Source organism: Microcebus murinus, chromosome 15 (assembly GCF_040939455.1).
Source record: "Microcebus murinus isolate Inina chromosome 15, M.murinus_Inina_mat1.0, whole genome shotgun sequence".
NCBI lineage: Eukaryota > Metazoa > Chordata > Mammalia > Primates > Cheirogaleidae > Microcebus > Microcebus murinus.
Window position 1 is genome coordinate 3,207,583 of NC_134118.1, and position 24,463 is coordinate 3,232,045.

Here is a 24,463-nt window from a genome sequence, read left to right on the forward strand (position 1 = left end):
AGGCATGAGCCACAGCTCCCAGCCTCCCCTTTTGTTTCTGGTAATACTCCTTGTCTTAAAATCTACTTTGTCAGATATAAATGTAGCTACTTTATCTTAATTATGTTTAGAGTTTGCATAATGTATTTTTTCATTCTTTTACTTTGATCCTGTCTGTGACCTGTTTGTGTATAAAAACAATTAATCCAATCTGGTAATCTCTACTTTTAATAGAAGCGTTTAGTCATTTGTGTTTAATATAATTCTAAATTGGTTAAATTTTAGTCTGCCATTATCTATTTTCTACTTATTCCTATGTTCTTTGTTCCTTTATTCCCTTTTTCCTGACTTTTTTCTAAAATTAATCGAGCACTTTATAGTATTCTATCTATTAGATTTTTAGGTCTACCTCTGTATTTTTTAGTGGTTACTCTAGATATTAAAATGTTCATTCTTAACTTCTCCTGGTCTGCCTGGAACTATTATAACTCCTAACAAACAATGTAAGGAACTTTCAACAGAATAATTCTATTTCTGCCCCTCAACACCACTTCAACCCCCATCTACCCCTGTGCTATTTCTTTTATATCTATAATAGTATCTTGGTTGTGCGGGATGGGAAGTGGCTAGCCAAAAAGTGGGAGGGAAAATGAACAAACCTGTGCAAAGTATATATAAACCTTAGTGGTGAAAATCAAGCAACTTTCTTTCTGCTTTGGTTGTGATGTATTTTGCTTCTACTTCATAATAAACCCCACAATACATTGCATTTCATTTTCTTTAAGTAGTCAATGCTATTAAAGAAATATGAATATTATTATATTTAACCCCACATTTACTTTTATATCATACACTATGCAATAAAATTCTTTCAAAATACATCACCAATATCACTACTAATATTAGCATTTCTGAATTCAGTTTATTATTTCTAGTTCATTCATGCCCTAGACTCCCCACCCCAACCTGTTGAAAAGATTAAGGTAAATATTATATATTAAAATATTTTAATACTTCTGCATTAAAGAGGTAAGTTTATTTTTGTTTTATTTTTTGAGCCTATTTGAAACTACCTTTCCCCTCAAAATATCATTTTCCCATACAGTAAAATAATGCTGTTCTAAATGTATTTTAGTGCCTGAGTTGTAATTTTATAATTACTTCCATTTTATTTTCTGTTGGAAGACAGCTGGAATAGATATGAGTTACAAAGTGTCTACATCTGCATAGTACATAAAATAGACTGATACTATCAACATTTATGTTCATAATGATATATTTAGGAGCAAGAAAAAGTTATAATGCAAGGGAAATTTCCAGTAATACAATTCACAGTCAAGAATTTGTTTAAAATGTTGAAAATCCTATGGATTATTTTAATAACCTAAAGCTCTTTATGCTTATTCTTTACTAGAATACTCTCTTCTGCCTTATTGTCTATATGATGGAAGTCTACGAAAGACACGAGCAGTTCAATGTCTTTGGAATTAAAATTCATGTCGTTATTTTTCATGAAAATGACCATCTGATATTGTTCAAGCACTGATTTCATTATTCACATCTTTGCAGAGGATTTTTTTCAAACGAACACTACACATGAAGTGTTGTTTTAAGTGGGTTCGTATTATATAAAAATAGGTAAGAAAACAAGAGAATCTCTACCCCTGTGCTATTGCTTTTATATCTGCAGTAGTATCTTGGCTGTGCGGGATGGGAAGCGGCTGGCCAAAGGCGGGGAGAAAACCGACAACCCTGTGCGAAGCACACACACACCTGAGTGGGGAAAACCAAGCAACTTCCAAACACCGCCCTCCGCAGGTAAGTCCTAGATGACAGCAGCTGAGTTTCCCTTTCTTATCCACTCCCATCATTACCTCGGAGGAGATAGCCCATCCGAAGGTGATTTTTAGCCGCACGCACCTGTCCAGACCGAGCCAGCACAGACAAGCCGGTGGACTGTGTCTCCCAGAGCCCCCAGGGCGCAGCGGCGACCCGAGCCCAGCCCGCGCCCTCTCACCATGAACTTCATGTCGGCCGCGGGGGGCTCGACTCTGCCGCGCCATTGGTTGTGGGCCCGGAGGCAGCTGTCTATGAAGTGCGGGTCGGCGATGGACGGGATCACGGGGGACTTGCCGGCTGCGAGGCACAGGCCTAAGGTCCACAGGCAGCTCAGCGCCCTCCTCAGCGCCATGGAAGAGCGCGGAGAGCCGCGACTGCGGACGGTAACGGCTGGGCGCTCGGGCTTCCACGGCCCCCGGGCCACGCTCGCCCCGCTCCGCGTCCTGCCCGGCTCGAGCCCGGGAGCCCAGCGCGGTGATGTCCGGCAGGCTGGGACGCGCGGGCAGTGCCGCCGGGGGCGCGACGTGCAGCCGCGGTCGCCGGCCACCAACGCCCGGGCCGCCGGGGCAACCTGGTGCGGGCAGTGGGAACCAAACGCTCTGCGCGGACCCGGCGCAGCCCTGCAGGGCGGGTCTGGGCGGGGACCGGCCCCCAGGGCGGGCGGGGACGGGGCCCCCAGGGCGGGCGGGGACGGGGCCCCCAGGGCGGGCGGGGACCGGGCCCCCAGGGCGGACGGGGATGGGGCCCCCAGGACAGACAGGGACCAGACCTCCAGGGCGGGCGGGGACTGGGCCCCCAGGACAGACGGGGACGGGACCCCCCAGGGCGGGCAGGGACCGGACCCCCAGGGCGGGCGGGGATGGGGCCCCCAGGGCGGGCGGGGACGGGGCCCCCAGGACACACAGGGACCAGACCTCCAGGGCGGGCGGCGACGGGGCCCCCAGGGCGGGCGGGCGGGGACCGGACCCCCAGGGCGGGCGGGGACCAGACCTCCGGGACAGACAAAACAATTTAAGTACACAAACCTTAAGCACCAAGGGCGGTCAAGGGCGTGTCCCAATAGTGTTTCTCGAATATCTGTTTGTGGAATGGCCAAAGGTTAATTGAATACCAGAATTTTTTTAAGATCTTTGATAACTTTTTAAAAATCATTTTTGGTTTCATTTTTATGCCTTTTTCAGTTTATTTTTGCTTTACTTTCTATGTGGGTTAATGGGTGGATGAATTTCATAGAGTACAGCAGAGAAATAGAGTGATGATATTATACTCATTGACTTCACCATTTTTATTTTTTTATGCTTTAAAAATGTATTTGTATTTTTATTCCTAACTGGCTCCAATCTGCACATTTAGACACATGCCTTTTGAGGGATGCTAATTTTGAGAAAATACTGTAGATTAGAAAAGCAAAATGATTATGTGAGAACAGAACTGGATTGAGCTTCATAAAATCTGCCTTCTAATTTGGGTGTGTGAATCTTTCCTGTGTAATTTAGGAAAGTTAGTGCATATTAGAGCAGAATGGAACCTTAGAAATATCTTAAACCAGCCCTTTCCCTTAATGGATGAGGAGTCGATACCCAAAGACATTGTGCACAGAGCAAACACAAAAAATTTTGTCAAAGTAAAGAATAAAATGGAGGTTTCCTGATTTCTAGGCTTATGCCCTTTTCATTATAAATTGTAATTTTATGTATACACACACACATACACACCCATATGCGTGTGTGCAATACATGCAATTATATGTGCAATCCTCTACATGCATACCTATGCACACATACTGAAGGTAATATTTTGCCAGGAGTTAGCTATATTTCCAGCAAAACAGGTCCTGGGCAGGATCATTGCAAGAGATTTGGAAGTAATAGAGACAGAGGCAATGTGCAGTTTAAAGTAATGGGGGAGTCAGGGGTCCTCCAGGATTCCCATGAGCTGTGAGGCCCTGAGTGAAGTCCTGCATCAGCAATTGGTTGCCAGTGGTTACAGATTTATGTGTACAGATTATTCGTTTAGGTTTCAAGGCTCCCCAAAAGTTTCTAGAAATCCCTTAATTAATTCTATCTACATGAGCAAATGATTAGAAAATTTTTCTAACATAAACTTCTAAGCCCTAAGTTAAGAATAGACCTAGCTGAGTATATAAGTTAAAGATAAAACTGTCAGTTAGCAGAAAACTAAACAGAAATATAGAGGCTATATATTTCTTTATCTAGTTTCTCATTAACTGAGACATGTGGTCAGGAGTGAAGCAGGAACTGTCCTTGAAGCTAATTGGTTTCAGCTGCAGGTGTCTGCTGGGCTGGCATTCTTAGATCAGTCCTTCACCTGTGACCGCATGCCAAGCTCTGTCTCACACGAGCTCCAGGTGCTGGCCCCAGGTCTCCAGACAGGCATCGTGCCTTGCTTACGCCCCTGACTGGTGAGAGGCTCACTGTTGCCAGGCGGCTGCTGGTCTGTAAACTAACTCCCTCACAGATTCCTTCAAGGCAAAGCTCTGCAAAACTCCTGAGATCTTACATGTCTCTGAGTCCTATATTCCAACAATATGTATGTCTAATATCTAGATATCTCTCTATGTAATGTACTTCAGTCTTTTTAAAAATACGTTCAAGCACCTTGAGAGCAGTTATTACAGCATATGCTTAAATTATTTCCCCTCAAAGTGTCAGTATGGGCGCTGAGCATAGAATGGTGCTTTGTGGAATACACTCAGCAGAATCAATCAGGCCAAGACCACACAGCAGCCGCGGTGGGTCTGACTTTGGGCTTTCTGGTGAGCAGGTCAGCGAGCTCCACAGGGTCTTAAGTAACGCGGGCGGTAGCAGCAGGAAGGGAGGTGCATACTGGGTGGTGGTAAATGGCGAGAAAGGAGCAAGGCTGACAACCCCGTTTTTTCCCTGGAAGTGAGAAGGGCAGGTAGAGCCCCTGTCCGGAGGCACTTGTTGCTGGGCAACCTGAAGACACTGCCTAGACTGTACAGACTGCAGGCGTCCTCAAACTATGGCTGTTGGCCACATGCAGCCTACAGAGGACATTTATCCGGCCTGCCGGGTGTTTTTGCCGGGGCTCCCTGTCCTGCTTAGCAGCCCACTCGTTCCGGGCCCACAGTGCGCATGTGTGGAATGTGCACTGCATTCTCCCACGGCCCTCCAACTGTCTGAGGACAGTGAACTGGCCCTCTGTTTAAAAAGTTTGAGGACCCTTGATACAGAGCCTTCCAGGAAGCTGTCCCTTCCAGCCTGGCCCATATGAAGCCATCTGAAGATGGTTTTTGGCGAAATCGCCCTAGTTTATACATTTTCCAGCCCTCCTACTCTGGGCCTGTTCATTACGGAGTTTGTCAGGTCAAGTCATGTTAGTTGTCCCTTGTGTCCCTGGTCTGTCCAGGAATCCCAGATATGAGTGGAGAATAACTTTGGGTACACTGTGGGTGCTCTGAAGTCTAATTTAATTTCAGGGGAGTGATGTGGGAGCAAGGAGGATTACTCTGTCTTGTTTGAAATCAGGAAAAACAGGTTGGATTCAGATGCCTGTGTCTGCGATCACCTGGCATCTAAGATAGACTTGGTCCCTGCCCTCATGGAGCTCAAATACAAAATAATATTCACAAGACTCTTTCTTTCTTGTTTATGATCTGGATTAGATCAGTTTATTCTTGGCTTTCCATTATGTTTTGATGTGGTATCAGCAACAAAATAGTCAGGAATATCCCCAACCAAGAGAGAAATGATAATTGAAAATGGAAATAATCATCCTTTTAAAAGGAGGGAAGTGGGCAATGAGCTCAATTCATTTTGGTAACACTAAGATATTCGCCAACAATATTTACTACATGCTAGTAATAACATCTCGTGACTGCCTCCCCTAGCCCCAACACATCCCAACTGGATATTCAGTGCTTTAGGACAAAGACAGCCTTTGGCATCTCTTCCAAAGATTGGCTTACAGGTGTTTGTTTGCAATTCTGATTCTAGTGCCACTAAGTTTAGGTTTCTGGTGTTCTTTAGCCACTGAAGTTAATTCCCTTCTTATTCTTCTATCACCTGTATCAGCAAGGATGGAGTACTGGAAAGCGGTCTAAAAACTGTGCTCAGGCTCTGCAATAACTGGAAAACAATTTGGCAAAGTAAAATCCACTTTTCTGGGTCTCAACTTGAAAATCAGAAGGTTGGGCCATTTTTATCTCTGAAACCCTGTCCAAATCTTAAGATTCTCAAAGTAGGTGTCAGTGGCCTAGCTGTTCTAATTCTGCACATCCTGGAGATCTATACTATATTGAGGGCAGGAGAAACCAACCTTCATGGTCTCTACAGTTTATTAGGAAAATGAAAACAGCTTATTACTGTGAAGAGTGATGACTGTCATGACTGGGGAAGTACAGGGACTAGGAGGACCTAGACATTTGAGCATTTAAATGTTGCTGTTTTTTTATTATTTGGCTACAGTCTAAGACAGGCATCCTCAAACTACGGCCCTCGGGCCACATATGGCCTGCCTAGGATATTTATCCAGCTCGCTGGATGTTTTTGCTGCCGCTGCCTGTCCTGCTTAGCAGCCGACTCGTCTTGGGCCCACAGTGCGCACTCTCCAATGGTCTGAGGGACAGTGAACTGGCTCCCTGTTTAAAAAGTTTGAGGACCCCTGGTCTAAAATGTAAATTACTGAGAGGCTGCTGTGTGGAGATATTTGCTTTGCTGGGTGCTCAGTGTCCCTGTCTCAGCTTGGGCTCATTACCAATAATCACCACAGCAAATCCAACAACCAGCCAAACCCTAGCCTCCAAACAAGCAACCAAAAATGAAAACAAACCAATAGAAACTCTAAAAAGTTGCTTCTTTGTGAAAAATAGCTTTGAAAAGAAAACCATCTATAGTGCTGTAGGAGTATTTTCCAATAGGATGATTTGTAATATTTTAATTTCAGAATATGTCTAATGTTGCTTGGTAAGTCTTCTTGATTTTACTCTCAGAGTAGAATTCTAGGCTTAAGGAAAGGGCTTTTTAAGGGAGGGAGCCCTTGGGATGGGGTGAAGGGAACCATGTAGATAGTAAGGAACTGGGATATCTTTCATTGTGCATGAAATAAAAGTACATTTTAATAATAATGACAGTTACCATTTGTTGACTGTTACATTATTCCAGCAGAATGAGAAAAGTTCTAATATTAAATTCATTTTACCCATTAGAAATGTAGGCTCAGAGAGGTTAACTTCTTATTCAACCTTTAATTATGGGAGGGGGCAAAATCAGGGCTAAAACATAAGTTTATCTAACTCCAGGCTGGCACTGTGCCATGCTATCTTTCCTTTATAAAACAGAGATAATTTACTATTAAATAAATCCAAGTCTAATTGTAGAAAAATAAAATATGAATGAATCACTGAACAAAAATGTATCCTTTTTAATAGAAGGGTGAAGTATATAATAAAATATGCAAAGTTTTGATGACAGGATATTCACCTGAGTTTTATTCTATACATAATTGCAAGTTGATTATTTTCAACATTCCCTTGGAAACATTTTTACCAATCACCACATAATTACTAATTGGACTATTCACTCTTTTATTCTTTGTATTAGATAAAGAATACTATTTGCTAAAAATATTTCCATTAGCCTACCCTGGCTAAACCAAAACTCACAGTTTTAGGAAATGAGTGAAGAAAATAAACGTGTATCTCACTGTGATAGAGAAGAGGGATGTGCGTTAGTTTCCCATTGCTCATGAGGAAATTATCATAGACTTATTAGTGTAAGAGAACATAGATTTATTCTTTTCACAGTTCTGGAGATCAGAAGGAGTGCTAAGGGGCTACCACTCAGCCGTCAGTAGGGCTGGCTCCTGGGGAGGCTCCAGGGGGAAGGCATTCCTTGCCTCTTTGCCTCTGGAGGCTGCTCGCAGCCTCTCCCTGGTCTTCAGAGCCAGCTGCAGAGCACATTTGCTCCTCTCTGACCTTGCGTCCGTCCTTCGGTCTCTGTCTCACTCTGACCTTCCTGCCTCCCTCTTCTAAGGACCCTGGAGGTTACTTTGAGCCCATCAGTAATCCGGGATAATCTCCCCATTGAAAACTTCTTAAAAATTTATCTATTTATGTGCGTATATATGTATGAATGAGACAGAGTAGGGTAGATTGCTGTGACATCATCATAGCCCACCACACCCTCAAACTCCTGGGCTCAAGAGAGCCTCCTGCCTCAGCCTCCTGAGCAGCTGGGACTACAGGTGTACACGACCACGCCCAGCTAATTTTTCTATTTTCAGTAGAGACAGGGTCTCACTTCTGCTCAAGCTGGTCTGGAACGCCTGAGCTCAAGAGATCCTCCTGCCTCGGCCCCTCAGAATGCTAGGATTACAGGTATGAGCACCTGACCCTGAAAAGCCCTTTTTTCTATGTAAAGCAACATGTCTACAGAGTCTGGGGGTTAAGACATGGACCTCTTTGGGGGTATGCTATTCAGACTAGCACAGGGAATAATGTAACTGGCTTCCAAAAGTTCATTTTGGTGTAGGAAATAACAGTTATTAACCATATGATTCCTTTCCATGTAGTATTATTATGTAATTTGTATAGTTTCTTTAGAATTAGAGTAAGATATATCATTTTGTATTTATTCTAACTTTTTCAAAGTACAGTGCATTATTACTGCATGAATGTGAATGGATTTAGAAGTTAAAGGAATTACTTCTTCTAAGAGCCAAATTCAGCTGTTCTCTAGAAGAAGCCACTACAAGTATATAAGCTATATAATTTTCCTCTTGTGGCATCATTAAATAATTTTCTGATCCTTTCTTCATGTTCTTATTGCTATTTGTACTCACAAACATTTAGGATAAGTATTTTCTAGATTTGAAGAATGGGACCATGAAATTTGAAGATAATAATTACTTGACCTAGCACTCTGGGAGGCCGAGGCGGGCGGATTGCTCGAGGTCAGGAGTTTGAAACCAGCCTGAGCAAGAGCAAGACCCCGTCTCTACTAAAAATAGAAAGAAATTAATTGGCCAACTAATATATATAGAAAAAATTAGCTGAGCATGGTGGCGCATGCCTGTAGTCCCAGCTATTCGGGAGGCTGGGGCAGTAGGATTGCTTGAGCCCAGGAGTTTGAGGTTGCTGTGAGCTAGGCTGATGCCACGGCACTCACTCTAGCTTGGACAACAAAGCGAGACTCTGTCTCAAAATAATAATAATAATAATAATAATTACTTGAAAATTTGCCACTGCTTGAGTTAGTTTTCCTTGTTTTAAATTAAACTTATTATTTCATTATTGTTATTTGAAAACATTATCTATGACTACAGAAAATATAAAAAAGATGTACCCTATTAACATTTTGGTGGATTTATGCATAATTGGTACACCATTGTAAACTGTATGTATGATTTGTATCCTGCTTTTTTATATAACATAAAGCATAAGCATTTTCAATGTTATTAAAAATTTTTAAAATACTTTTAATGGTCATATCATATATAATGTAGTTGATATTCAGAGGAGGCTTAAAAGATCATAAACCAATCTTACTTGAAAGTATACATTATGTTTATTTAAAATGTTATATCAGTGACTGGATTCCTTTGGATTGATTTATTTTGTGCTTATAATGTGCTTAGTACAATATTAGGTGTTACAGGCCCAGCAATAAATGAGATGAAGACTTCTCTCAAGGAGCCTCTAGTCTTATGGGCAAGATTTATAATTCCAACAGTGTTACATTTAACTATAGGAATTTATATAAAATATGGATGTTCAAAGAAGAGGGAATAGTTAAATGTGGGGGTTAGAGAAATTTTCATGAGGAATGACATCTCTATTCATTGGAAGAATGTACAGAATTTTGATGAGCAAAAAAGCTGGGGAAGGCAACCGGGGCAGTAATGACTGAATGCTTAAAAATACAGAAGTATGATCACCCAAATTGCTATTTTTTAATATTTAATCCAAAATTAAATTATTTGGTGAATGAATATTACATTTTGTGTTGTCTAAACAACTTAGTAAGTATTTATTTCCTAACAATGACATGGCTTTCCCTGTTTTTCCTGCTTTCCCTCTGTGTGAACTTTGTCCAGCAGTGCGGGATGGATTTATAGATGACTCGTAGGGTGGAAATTCCCCTCGGGCTCTGTAATTTTGGAAGCCAATCAGCCTCACATCCCCAAAGTGGGCTGGGAAGTTTTAGGGGTGGTGGTGCTGGCCCTGTGCTCAGAGGCGGAGAGATCTGGCCCACTGGATCGTACAGTAGGAAAGAGACCACCCTGCACAGAACTCCCTCCGTGCCCGCTGAAGTCTGGGTGGAGATGGGCCCTGCTGGCTCCTCTGGGCTCAGCCTCGGTGACAGGAGCATCTCACTCTGCAGCCACCACCTTCCTTTCTGGCATGACCCAGTGCACAGGAGCCATCTGATGGTGGCACACAGAGGATGAGCATGAGGCTTGGGAGAAGAATAATCTGAGAGATGGGAGCCTGGAAGTCCCAGAGCCCATGGTGACCACCCCACATCCCAGCACCCTACAGACAGAAGCCACCATCTCATTTGTATAAACAGACTTGATGGGAAACCTGGGTGGGAACTCAAGCTTTTCCTTCTTCTCCAGAATGAGTAATGTTTAGATTGCTAGCTCTTTATGCCTTTGATCTGGAACTGAGTTGAAACAATTCCTTCTAAAACGTGGTCTTTGAAAGGTGGCCTTACTGATAACCTATCTAACAGAGGAAAATAAACTATCAAACAGAAAGTAAGAGAAACGAACTCACAACACAACTACCCTTTAATTAAAACATGTGTGGCCTAGCTTGTTATCTCTGAGTTCTTTCTCAGCCTTGAAAAAGGTCTGAGTGGAGAGTAGACCTGCAAGCTTCACTATCAAGAAGAAAGAAACTAATTTCTACTGTCAATCTGCTGCGTGAGAAACAGAAAATACTAACAGAGCAGCTTCACAATCGCTTTTGTTATCAGTCCCCTGAAGCAGAGAAAAGGGAAAAAAACATTTCTACCATTTAAAAGCAGGAAACAACTTTCCTGCTGCCCAACATTTCTTTCCTCCTCTTTGTGTCATGGCCCCTTTTCTCTCTTTCTTCTCTCCCTTCTCCCCTCTACCCCCCCCCCCTTTCTCTCTCCTTTCTTTCTTGGGAAAATAAATAAACTTTTACTTTTGTATATACTAATCACTGTCTGAGCATTCTATCTCCCCATGCATATGGACTTCACACCCTACCAATCTGTATACTGGGAAACCCCCACAGAGAAACACGAAACAATTTCATTCCTCTAACCTATAGTCAGCAGGAAGTAGCTAGAGTGGTGATGGCCCCATTTCCCTCAAGATTCAGGAACAGTCATAAAAAGGGGGGGGGGCAGGATCTGTAACCACACCAGACCAACCTGGCTCAAGTTTTATGTGACAGAATTGTGAGTTGTTTTGCAATTGCCACCCCCTCCCAGGTTAAAAGTCACATCACTTGAGCATGCCCGGATGAACCACATGTACAACCATGGGTGGAACCCAGGTGCTTGGACTGAGGAGCCAGGAGTGAATTAAGAAGTAGACACCATATAGCAGGATCCAGGATCCAATCAGATTCATCCCTAGCATCACCTCATTGCCAGATCCAATCAGATCACACCTCATTACCCTATGCTTATAAAACCAAATCCAGCCCCACCCCCCAGCCCTGCCCTGTTCAGGGAAACAGATTTCAGAGTTTTCTTTTGTCCCTTGCAAGTTGACTTGCAATAAAGGCTTTCTCTTCTCAGCAGCCAGTCCCATTGTACTAGCATCTGTGTGCATAGGGCAGCGCCCACTAATTACTCAGCTACAGTATTCACAGACCTTTGCATGAGGTCTGATGGATGGAGGTAATTGCATGAACTTTTCCTTTTCTTGTTTGCTATGCTGTATGGGAGTAATAGCTTTCTGTTTCTAATAATTCATTTTATTTTCCAACTGAGGACAAAGCATGAAGTGAGCATATTGCTATATAGAAAGAAAGCATGATTTATAGGGTGGAGTTGTGGTCCTTATGTGAACAATAGGTTTTGTAAAGTGACGCACAGGAACATGATACAAAGAGAGAGGATGGAAGTGCCACTAAGAAATAGTCTATTTTTATTTCCTTTAATGACACCAGCATGGATCAAAAAAACCCATCAAATCATGTAGAACCAATGAGCCAGAAATTGTATTGTAATTAAATATCTATTATTCTCATGTGAGCTCTTGGATCATGTTTTACCAGAAATTTTTCTGAGACACTTTTTACAGATAAATGAAAAGGTACTTCTGACAGATTCCAAAGGTTTAACTACTGACTTCAGAAATGTAGAGAGCTAGAAAGAGCATTTCTGGAAATGAAATGAATGTTCTCTCGAGCCCATCAGTGAACTGAGGTCACAGGAAAAGGAACCAGCATGAAATTCAGAGAGCAACAGGCAGTTACAGGGAAAAGAGTCATTCAGCATTCTTTACTTAGGACAGAGACTGAATAGTTTAAATCCCAAACAAAGATTAAACTAGACAAGTTTAAAACTTGAGCCACAAAACACACAACCTACTACTGTATTATAACTCAAAGAATAAAATAAATGTCTCTAAGGGCATAGTAACATAAATTTTTGATGAAAAGTTACAGAAAAATAACAATAGATATCCTTGCTGCTATTTTAAAATTATTCCAAAAGTATAAAAGACAATAAAAAAGAAATAGCAAAGAAGATCTATTGGGGAATGTTATGTTTTTAAAATTTAAAAAAATTGTTTCTCCATCCTTAAGTGACATATATATTTCATAAAGTATTATCTTCCTCTTTTTTCTCAGTTGTCATTGTTCTGTATGCTTGCTGATTTTAACTTTGTGCCACTTAGAATGTATACATGACCTTAAATTTGTTTAGTTCATTCTATTTGTTGTAGCATCTGTCACATTATTTGGTCTCATGTTTTTGTTTCATCTTCATCAAACAACCATATGATTACCTCTATTTTTCTTCTTTTCAAGTGATTGAAAGAAAAATCAAAGATGTTCAGAGAGGCAGAAAATAGGTTTAAGTACTCATTTTTTTACTTGATAAAATTTATTTAGCATTTTGAAAACTTTTAGTTTGTCTATAAAATAGGAATTATGAGAACCTAGATCGTGGAATTGATGAATGTATTAATATTATATAGTCCTGAATAAAGAAAAGCTCTTTATACTGACATTATCAGTGGCTATTGTGGGGTGTTTTTTGTTTGTTTGTTTTTGTTTTTGTTTTGAGACAGAGTCTTGCTCTGTTGCCCAGGCTAGAGTGAGTGCTATGGCATCAGCCTAGCTCACAGCAACCTCAAACTCCTGGGCTCAAGCAATCCTACTGCCTCAGCCTCCTGAGAAGCTGGACTACAGGCATGCGCCACCATGCCCAGCTAATTTTTTCTATATATATTAGTTAGCCAATTAATTTCTTTCTATTTTTAGTAGAGACAGGGTCTCACTCTTGCTCAGGCTAGTTTCGAACTCCTGACCTCGAGCAATGCGCCCACCTTGGCCTCCCAGAGTGCTAGGATTACAGGTGTGAGCCACCACGCCCGGCCGTTATTGTGTTTTTAATACAACTCAGGATTGAACCAACACAATTTTGGAAGTCTTTTTACCAACTTCACAGGATAGGACAGTGGGCATTGTATAGGTGGTTAAAGATGATCATGACTTAAACAGTGTTTTTCTTTCTTTTGTATTTTGGGACAAAAATAATGGGAATATACAGCATATCTTTACCCTATACATACGTATTTGAAAGGTTTATTACTGTGAAGCAATATTCATGCAGCAGTACCAACAGTTTTAAGTAGTTACCTTGGACATGATGATCACTGTACAAGTCGGTAAGATGAAAACAGGAAGAAGAGCGAGCATCTCTCATGAGGATCACTGCTCGGGGTTTTCTCCAGGTTACAGACCATTAGAATCATTCCCTCTGAGGCCTGGATCAACTCAATGGCAATTTCACTCACCCTATTTAATAAGAGAAAGTGATGAAATATTGGAACATACAGAATTCATTTTGGGGGGGACAAGGGATTCTGTAGGTGGCAGTAGTCTTCTTTGCTTAATTTCTCAGGTAACCATCATTATTCCACCCCCAAATATTCTCCTTTAAGCATAAATTTCTTCTCCATTCATGAAAACGTCTCAGATAATCATCTTCCTTGGGAAGTCTCTCCTCAAGCCCTCTGAGTCCCTGTGCCTAGTTAGCAGTTTATCTCAGCGCCTGTGGTACAGTTGTCATCTTGGAGTCTTCCTTCCCCATCAGTGGGAGACCCCCTCCAACATCTCATGTTGAGCCCCCATTTCCGTGGGTCCTTGGTCTTCCTATCTGTTCCATGGACCCCCCACTCCAGTGTCTTTCTGATGAAGTGTTCAGGGGAGGTAAACTGAACTGGGAATCTATTTTCAGGTATGAAATTATTTACCTCCAGAGTTTCAAAGGTAATTTTTAGTATAAGTGTAATGTTTTTAACTGCAGTTCTGGAGAATACTAATGCCCCTGATTTCCGATCTTTTCTATGGGAACTTTGGATTCACACAGGGGGAACCAAGGGTATAACCTGGGCAACAGCTGAATTTCAGGTCTGTAAGAGCCAGAGAAGATGGCAAGGGACAGGCTAGGTAGGCACATGGAGAACTAGGGGAGTACAGAGTAACACAGAAAATTTCCAGAATGAAGGTAAGATCAAAGTGGGCAAACATAACAGAGAGTGTGTACTGTGTTTCCCCAAAAATAAGACCTACCCATAAAATAAGCCCTAGCAGAACTTTCTAAGCATTTGTGCAATATAAGCCCTACCCCAAAAATAAGACCTAGTGATGGGAGTATTTATGCAGCGTATCTGCACAACCCATGCATTTCATGGGGCGGTAAAGAAGACGAGCAGCCCTTCTCACCTGTCCCACGAGAGCTCTATTGCTCAACATGAGAGATTGGGACCAATGGTTCTAAAGGAAATAGAATCGCAAGAAATTCAGGATGGAATTTGGGGTTTGAAGAGTTATGATGATGTTCCAGAAGAAGACAACTTACCTATATTTGAATAAATGTAGATTGTTGTACCGTACTTAAAAAAAATAACACATCCCCTGAAAATAAACCCTAGGGTGTCTTCTTGAGGAAAAATAAATATAAGACTCTGTCTTATTTTCAGGGAAACATGGTAGATGCCAATTTTCTGGAAACTCCTATTGGCTAATATTATAATAGGGTGATGCAGCCCCTTCTCAATTGTTCCCTTCACCCTGTTCCAATTACATTAATATTTATTGGAGAATTAACTGCATTAATTCTATGATGAGAAATAAATTATTCACATATGAATATTCAAGTCTCTTGAGAACAATGGCCAGACCAGGTATGATAATAGGACTCTGACCCACCACCTCTGCAGCAGCCAGTCCAGAGAGTGCAGACTCGGTCAGTGGACATCAGTCAGCTTTCCTGTTTTTGCCCCTGATTCCAATTCAGGATCAACCAGAAGGGGGCAAATCTGCTTCCCCCATCCATCACAGAGGGCACCCTACTTCTATTTGCCCACCCCAGCTTCCTTTTGCTGGAGGAACAACCCAAATCAGAGCACACGTGAAGCCTTCCTGCTATGGTGCCAATGTTTTTGTCCCTCCCAAACTCATGTTGAAGCTCAATCCCCGAGGCAACGGTGTTGGGAGGGAGGCCTAGTGAGAGGTGCCTCCACCCTTATGAACAGTTAAATGGTATAAAATGGCTCTGGGTGTGGTCTCTGTCCCTCCCTTCCCCCCCCTCTTCTCTCTCTCTCTCCTTCTGCCATGTGAGGAGCAGTGTTCCTCCCCTCTGCAGGATGCAGCACTCAAACACAATCTTTGAAGTGGAGACTGAGACCTCACCTGACATGGAACTTTTCAGCACCTTGATCTTGGAATTCCCAGTCTCTAGAACTGTGAGAAAATAAATTTCTGCTCTTAATGAATCAACCAGTCTTAGGTGGTCTGTTATAGCAACACAAAACAAAATAAGACACTCTTTTTTTACTATGAAGTTTTCCACTACCTGCTTGCCTTTGGGTCCCTGCCAAACTCAAGTGATGGTGGCTGCCTCCCTTTCTACAGCAATCTCTGCATAAATAGCCTCTGTTTGTTCACATTTGAGTGGACTTCATGTTTCCACACTCTATTCTCCCTTCATTTGCTTTACAAAATAGTATCCCAAGATAGGCAACTGAACTTTGCCGAGAGAGAATCAAAGTAGGTAAAGTGGGGAAGGAAAGGACTTGTTGAATGAGATGAAGTAAGTTATACAATCAGTAGAAACCTGGGAGAGAGGTGTTCTAGTCCCTGGAAGGCTGAGGGAAGAATAATTTTGTGGAAAGAGGTGCAAAGGTAGTTATGTTTGAGATTACATGGATGGGAGGGGAAAAAGTGGAATTCAAAGAACTGTATTTTGAGGGTTCATGTATTTCCTAGGAGGTATAAAATTAATAATGGCATGAGTTATACTGAAATTACATTTATCTACATAGACTGTGTTTCTGTGAATAAATTTCTGCCTGGGTTTACATCTGGTTTTGCCACTCTCAAAATGTGGGCAAGTTGCTTAATCTCTCTGTGCCTCAGTTTTCACATCAGTAAAACTGAATGGCAAGAAGATCCTTGACAGAATTTGTGGTGTGAAGACAGAAAGAAAAGATGATCCTGGAATACACAGCCCTGAGGTTGCTGAGGTCACAGCTGGAAGTGGAGGACCAAACTGCATCATTTAATGAATGGATGGGCTAAGGGGGACACAAGCCTAGGTGCAGACAGAAGCCTGAAGAGGCAGAGGAAGTGGGAAAACTGAGAACAAGGAGAAGGTCGGCCAGGCTGGAGGTTGTAATGAATTTCAGAAGTGAATTAAAATGTGAATAGTGGCTCCTCCTGCAAGGGTGGTTCACTTAAAGAGGACATGATTCTGTCAAATTCATGTCTGTAAATGCCACCACAGCTAGTGCTGGGGACATGGTAGGAAGTCATTATATTCTGAAAGCATAATTATTTAATTACAAAGCTGTCCCTTAATAAATTAATGACATATCTTGTGATCTCAGTTCTTAATTTCTTAAAAGGAAAGTAAAATCTCCTGGACAAATAAACACATTAGGGTAGTTCCTCCACCCTCATTCCAAGTGATTCTGTCCACATTGTTCCTAATTTGGCTATATAGTTATTAAGATTTTTTCAGGACCTTGATTCAGCTGTGCCCATAGTTTTGTTTGCTCCCTTCATGTATGCAACAGAACTTGCCCACATAAATCAACAAATAAATATGTCTTCATTCATGTTACTGAAGACAAAAAATGAACAAAGAGACATTTTCTTTGGTTACATATATTGCTTTTGCACTGCCTGAGTCAGAGCTACAAGTGTGGCCATCCTCCAAACAATGCACACTGCCCCCATTAGGTGTGAATTTACCCATCCCCACTGCCCCCTCCCACCTGCCCTACACCCAATGAATGTTACTTGCATATGTGCATGTAAGTGTTTATCAATTAGTGCCAATTTAATGGTGAACACATGTGGTGATTGTTTTTCCATTCCTGTGATACTTCAGTTGAAGAATGGGCTCCAGCTCTATCCAGGATAATACTAGAGGTGCTATATCACCATTTTTTTAGGGCTGAGTAGTACTCCATGGTACACCTATACTACACTTTATTAATCCACTAATGTATTGATGGGAACTTGGATTGTTTCTACATCTTTACCAGCAGTATATGAATGTTCCTATCTCTCAACATCCATGCCAATATCTGTTGTTTTGGGACTTTTTGATAAAAGCCATTCTCTCTGGAGTTCAGTGATACCTCACTGTGGTTTTGATTTATATTTCTCCGATGATTAGAGGTGTTGAACAATAATTCATATGCTTGTTAGCCATTAGTCAATCTTCTTTGGAAAAGGTTCTGTTCATGTCCTTTACCCACTTTTTAATGGATTGTTTGATTTTTTCTTGTTAATTTTCCTGAGTTCTATACAGATTATAGTTATCAGCCCTTTATTGGATGTGTAGAGAGCAAATATTTTCTCCCATTCTGTAGGTTGTCTATTCATTCTAGTGATAGTTTCCTTGGCTGTGCAGAAGCTTTTTAATTTGATCAGGTCTCATTTATTTATTTTTGTTGTTGCTGTGATTGCCTTTGGGGTCTTCTTCATAAATTCTTTGCCTAGGCTGATGCCTATAAGAATTTTTCTGACATTTTCTTCTAAAATTCGTATCGTTTCATGCCTTAGATTTAAGTCTGTTATCCACTGTAAGTTCATTTTTTGTGAGGTGCAGATACTGTTTCAGTCTTTTACATGTGGTTATCCAATTTTCCCAGCACCAGACTTCAAGCTATACTACAAGGCTATAGAAACGAAAACAGCATGGTATTGGCACAAGAACAGAGACACAGACCAATGGAACAGGACTGAGAACTCAGATATAAAACCATCCTCATATAGCCATCTGATTTTGACAAAGCAGACCAAAGCATATACTGGGGAAAAGAATCCCTATTCACTAATTTTATTCAAACAATTGCAATAAGAGCACCCTAGATATTAAAATCAGAGTGTCTCAACAGAGTGGTTTTGCCTTAGGACTTTTATATGGTGATGTATACAAGTTACAGGTGTGGGGTGATTTACAGTCAGAGTCATTTTGCAATCAGGGGAATTCTCAGTTAGAAATAAACAGGAATGTATCACTTTGGCTAACTTCAGAAGGATAAACAGCTCTAATCTTGGCTAATCATTTATAAGACAAAGAACAGAAAGTTGAGAAGACAGTGTCTGGCCTTACTGGCAGGTTTAGGCAAAATGGGAAACATTGGTGTTTTTCCTGGTTGCGGTTAAACAAGGGAGACATTTGTAGTTCCTATGGAAGTCTTGAGAAATCATGGGCAAGGAGTCTTATCTAATTCATGTGTAGAAAGGTAGTTCTTTGTGGGAAGCTCTTTCTGGGAACACAAAAGCACGGGAAATTTTCAGAAAACAAAAGGAGGGGGGCAGGATTTCCCAGTTTTGTGGGACCACAGTGCACAGTTAAAATTTAGTGCTGTGAAACCTCACTTTTATTTAAGACAAATGAATATTATTTGTTGCTGAACAGCTCAGAGGCAGTCAAACCTTCTGAGTGGGGTGAAGAAGGATCTTAGATATAATCTTGTGTTTGTTGTTGTTCCTGAAAAATCATTTGAATGATCTGTTGAGAGGCAGTGGCAAAGATCTGATGTTTTAGAGACCTGAAGATGAGGCATCTTAAAAGACAGATACCAGAATTAATATAAAATGTCACAATAAAAAGTCTGTCTGTGCCAAGTGAAAATGAGAGGCAAAAAGCATGTAATCTTAAAATCATATTTAGTAATTAATTTTCAGTATTCTATCTTGTTTAGAAATAACCTAGTTATCTTATGAATATGTATTAAACTCAAGTTAGCATAACTCCAAGGTTTTAAGAACTTGGAAACTATCTTTATAATACATATCATAATTACTACTGAAATAAAGTTGTTCAGAATAATGATTCAATGTGGTTAAGTACAAATTTACATTTTTCATAATCTAAAACATCTAATAGATATAATGGTAGTTGATTTGATCAGAAAATCTTTATAAATTTAGGAAGGGCATTTTCAAGTAGAATGAAATGTATGCCTATGTTATATTCAATGTTGATAATTCAGAAGCAATAGCTACTTTTATTAAAACAATATCAAACTAGTCTTGTTTGCTAAATATTTACCTACATTATATAAATTTGGATTTAAAATATTCTGAGATTAGTTTCTATAAGAATGCTTTTTTAAGCATATGAAGATTTTGGAAGTTCAGTTTCCTTAATTCTAGGAATTTTAGGAATATTCAATTTGTATAAATATTTATCTCTAAACCAATCAGAATAGAGCTCTTTAAGGAATTTTATAAACTAATGTGGTTATACCATCCAGAAGTATGGAATTACACACTCACAGACAAACACAGAGACAGACACAAATAAAGAGCTTCAATTCTAAAATTTTAACTGTGGGTCAGTCAAATACACAGAAATAAAACTCACTAGTTCACGTAAAAGACATAACTTGCTCTACCGATAATTTGAAGGAGGCCTTTAAGATGTGTTTGCCATTACGTGTAATCTCATGGAGACTATGGATTGAATTCTGGGGGACAGACCAAGAAGACACCAAGTGGTCATCTGGGTGTCTCCAAAACCCATGTAAGTGGCTAAAATATCCAACCTCTTTCCAATTAGCTTTTTCTGTCTTGGATGTGAGCAGCTATGTCTTAAGTTCCTCAAGTAGAGATTCTGTCTCCAAGCCAGGAGTTGTGGGGTTGGAACTAAAATTCATGTGTTTGGCCCCTTTCCCTGGGCCCCACTTTCCCTCAGGATGGCGAGCTCCTGCTCTCCATTGCCCTTCCACTGTATGAGATGCATCATCATTCCAGCCACCAACCTCCCTCTCTGACTCTAACGTTCCAGCCCTGGCAACAAGCAGACCCTCTCTCTCCTTGCATCTTGGTTTTCTCCTCACCATCTTTTGGGGTTCCCTTTCTTTCAGTCCTTTAGAGTATTTGTGGATTGTGACATTTGATCTGAAAGAAAGCATGAATTTGAACTTGGACCCCTGGACACTAGTCTAGTCCAGCAATGAGCTCTCACCCAAACCCTCAGGGGCTTGCCCCAGACTAGCCATGGGGAGGGAAAATCCAGGCCCTCCTTGGGCCTCAGATAATATTGACATTAGATTAAGGATCCCCAGACTTTTACCGATAAGGACCTACTTGTTATTTTTCTAATGCTCTACCAAGGAACCAGTAGAGATCCCCAAAAAAACGCATTTATACAAGGCTTAAGTGGTTTCAAAATGCACAAATAATTTCTTTCTCATCATAATCTTGTGAAGAAAGATATCTCCATTTAAAAGAAAATAAAAGAGATTCTTTCTCTAAAGAAGGCTGAGCAGGGGAAGTGTGTAGGTGGTGGAGAAGACATTTCTTGGGAAGCATCAGTTTTAGCATCTTTGTCACCAGCTTTGCTTTTGAGAACAGCTAATTCTTTGGTTTGTAGTAAGTTTTCTAATAGGTTAGTGACTAGGGTCCCATTTTTGGTCGCTGTTCCTTCAGCCATCATTGAACACACTTTGTTTCCATTAAAGGGGGTTCAGGGGCCTCGACAGGAGCAAGAAAAGTCGGATGGTCAGTGAATGTCACTAAAGGGCAGAGGCGTATAGAAACACAGTCCGGGGTCTGGGGTGTGAGGCCCTGGGCAAGGCAAGAAATACTGATGTTCCAACTGGAAAGTCACTCTCTTCCCAGAAGGCTCACTGTGCCAGGTGGTGGAGCTAAGGAGTAAACCGTGCGGAGCAATGAGAGAGAAAGAGGCTTAGATGAGGGCACATCATGTGATAGATTATCCATCCCAGCAGGGACGCCTGTGACTCTGGGTCTGTTCACTTCTAGAGTTCTCTGCGCCCCTTGGACTGCAGGAGGTGTTAGAGAAACCTCTTGCAGCAGACGTGTGATAGCCAGGAAACGTACTTTTGAGGAAATAAAATACATGCTACTGAAAAGGATGAAATTAAAATACATAACTAACTGTATTCATAGATTTTAAATATGGTTTCTCTGCATCTAGACTATTTTGTGTAGTTGTAATAAAGTAGTCCTGAACATGGACACGTGTGAGACGTCCCTTTCTGTGCGGCTGCTTTGAAGATTGTAGGTGTTTACGCTGAGCGGTCGGAATGACCGCGTTTTATAACTGGCACTGACATTCTCCACTTCAGATCCTCAAGGAGGAAAGTGCTGAAGACAGCGATTAGGTGATTTCTTTTTGTGAGGCACTGAGCTCGGACCAGAACTCAGGTCTTCCTGACTCGGCAGTTGTTCTTTTCACTGTATGGCCCCGTCTGAAAAGGTTTAGGATTGTGGCGGTATCATAGTATATGCTGCACGCCATCCCACTGTGCTCACTGCGATTAATGCTGAGTACAAATGCTTGCAATCATTACTCAGAGGTCCAGGAGGCAATCTCCCGTGTTCTGTGAGTGTCTCCGTATCACTTACCCACATTCAATAGGACCCTCTTCCAGCTATGGGCTTTAGCGGTAGGCATCCCTGCATCATATTCTGGAATAAAGAAGTCCTTACCATGCGCTGTTGGTGGGACTGAAAATTGGTACAACTTCTATGGAAAAAGTACGAAGATTCCTGAAAGTAGACCTACCTGTTGAACCAGCAATCCCACTGCTATGTAGCTACCCAAAGGCAAAGAAGTCATTTTACCAAAAAGATACCTGCACCGGGCGGCCGCGGGGCCCCGCCTCCGGCCCGCGCTCGCTGGCGGCGACCCAGCCGGCCCGAGGGCTGCGCAGCGCTCCCCTAGGAGCGGGCGGAGTGGGGAGGCCACTGGCTCTATGGAAACACTGATGGCCTGCTAAGGAGCGCGGCCTGTCAAGGAGCTCAGGTGTTTGGCGATCAACTCATTCCGCCCAACGCGCAAGTGAAGAAGCAACTGTCTTTCTCAGTCCTGCAGCTTGTAAAGGCAAAGCCAGGACTCTATTTGAAACAAATGCTGCCCTGATTTGGCATTTATCTGGCATGGATGTGACTGTCATTAAGACAGATTATGAGGGACAAGCCAAGAAGCTCCTGGAATTGATGGAAAGCACAGATGTGATCACTGTTGCTGGAGGGGAGGGAAGCCTGCAGGAGGTTGTTACTGGAGTTCTTCGAAGAACAGATGAGGCTACCTTCAGTAAGATTCCCATTGGATTTATTCCACTGGGACAGACCAGTAGTTTGAGTCATACCCTCTGCCGAAAGTGGAAACAAGTCCAGCATATTACAGATGCTGCACTTGCCATTGGGAAAGGAGAGGCTGTTCCACTTGATGTCTCCAGATCAAGGGTGAAAAGGAACAACCTGTGTTTGCAATGACTGGCCTTCGATGGGATCCTTCAGAGACGCTGGCGTCAAAGTCAGCAATTACTGGCATCCTGGGCCTCTAAAAACCAAAGCAGCCCACTTTTTCAGCACTCTTAAGGAGTGGCCTCAGATTCATCAAGCCTCTATCTCGTACACGGGACCTACAGAGAGATCTCCCAGTGAACCAGAAGAGACCTCTCCCCGACCTTCCTTGTATAGGAGAATATTATGAAGGCTGGCAAAACCACAGGATGCCCCCTCTCAAGAGGTGAGCCCAGAGGTCTGGAAAGAAGTGCAGCTGTCAACTATTGAACTGTCCATCGCAACACGGAATGGTCAGCTTGATCTGACAAGTAAAGAAGACTTTATGAACACTTGCATTGAACCCGACGCTGTCAGCAAAGGAGACTTTATAACTATAGGAAGTAAAAAGGTGAGAGACCCCAAGCTGCATGCCCAGGGCACCACGTGTCTCCAGGCCAGCCAGTGTGCCTTGCTTCTGCCTGAGGGAACAGGGGGCTCTTTCAGCATTGACAGTGAGGAGTATGAAGCGATGCCTGTGTAGGTAGAGCTGCTCCCCAGAAAGCTGCAGTTCTTCTGTGACCCTAGGAAGAGGGAGCGGGGACTGCAGAGCACAGCCCAGTGAGCGGGTGCTCCGAGGCTGGATTTCAGGCCACCAGCGGGACCAAAAGGGAACAGGTGGCTCAGCTGTCCCAGCAGTGCTGTCAGAGGATCCCAAGGGCATTTCGTGGCAAGTACCCCTCCGCCTCCCTCCAGCAGTGCTTCCCAAGGTGTGCTCTGCCACCGCTTGACACTCAGCTTCGCTAGCGCATGCTTTTATTTTGGTGTTAACAGTCAACCCTCCTAAACACTGGTTTTCCTCAGGCTGGTTCAAGTAGTTCTCACATTCATTGGATGGAAAAGGGCTTTCTTTTGTTTTGTCCCCAAGTGCAACCACAGTGGAGAGCAGGCTCCTCAGATTGTGCTCCCCGGTTCCTGCTCTGTTAAACTGTCCAGGGACTCCAGGGGCAGTGCCGCCTTTCCCGGCTACCCTTTCCTATTCCCACGCTCCCCCAGGGGTGCTGCTACTTTGTGAGCTCGGTTCTTGTTAGCTTTCGTTTGAGTTCTGTCCTCAATCCAGAAACATGTGAGGTGGTTTCCCTCTTCAGCCATGGCTAAGATACTATAAAATGCTAGCTTGCATGAGAACCACGTGGGGTGCATGTTGAAAACTGTTTTACTTGGGGCCTACTCAAAACTTGGTAACTCAATCTGGGGATGGGGCCTTAAAAACTGGCCACTCTTCCTAAGGAGATTCTATCAGTGCTCCCTCAACCTTATGTGGAAAAAGTGTTTTACAGCAGTCACCTCCTAAACTATTCTGCTCATGTATTTTGAAAAATCATGTATTTCCTCACACATCTAAGTTGATACCTAAAATTTTTCATGGGATGTTAAATAGTTGCCAAAGTATGTACTTTCTGGCATCATGTAAATATTATTTTAAAATAACTGTTACATCACTCTTTTAAACATATCCAGTGTAATTTAAATACCATACCAATTTGACACCCTTCATTCATATATAAAAATAAATGAACTAGTCCTTTAGTAGAAAATTAAAAAAAAAAGATACCTACACTCAAATGTTTATTGCAGTACAATTCACAATTGCAAAGGTGTGAA

General features: G+C 42.1%; 1 protein-coding gene and 1 pseudogene across 2 annotated transcripts in view; one reads left to right on the plus strand and one right to left on the minus strand.

Annotated features, from left to right (window-relative positions):
- LOC105873487 (GLIPR1-like protein 1) overlaps positions 1–2,288 on the minus strand; it is a 28,966-nt gene extending 26,678 nt beyond the window's left edge. Inside the window, exon 1 of one of the 2 annotated variants that reach the window (XM_012768438.3) lies at positions 1,997–2,286. In XM_012768438.3, coding sequence (XP_012623892.1) covers positions 1,997–2,170 — 174 coding nt within the window. In that variant the 5' untranslated portion in view covers positions 2,171–2,286. Of the gene's footprint in view, positions 1–1,996 lie in introns of both variants that reach the window. The other variant, XM_076010762.1, reaches the window with a different exon arrangement.
- Positions 2,289–14,519: 12,231 nt separating this feature from the next.
- Positions 14,520–23,412, plus strand: LOC105873523 (acylglycerol kinase, mitochondrial pseudogene; annotated as a pseudogene).
- The last annotated feature ends 1,051 nt before the right edge of the window (positions 23,413–24,463 follow it).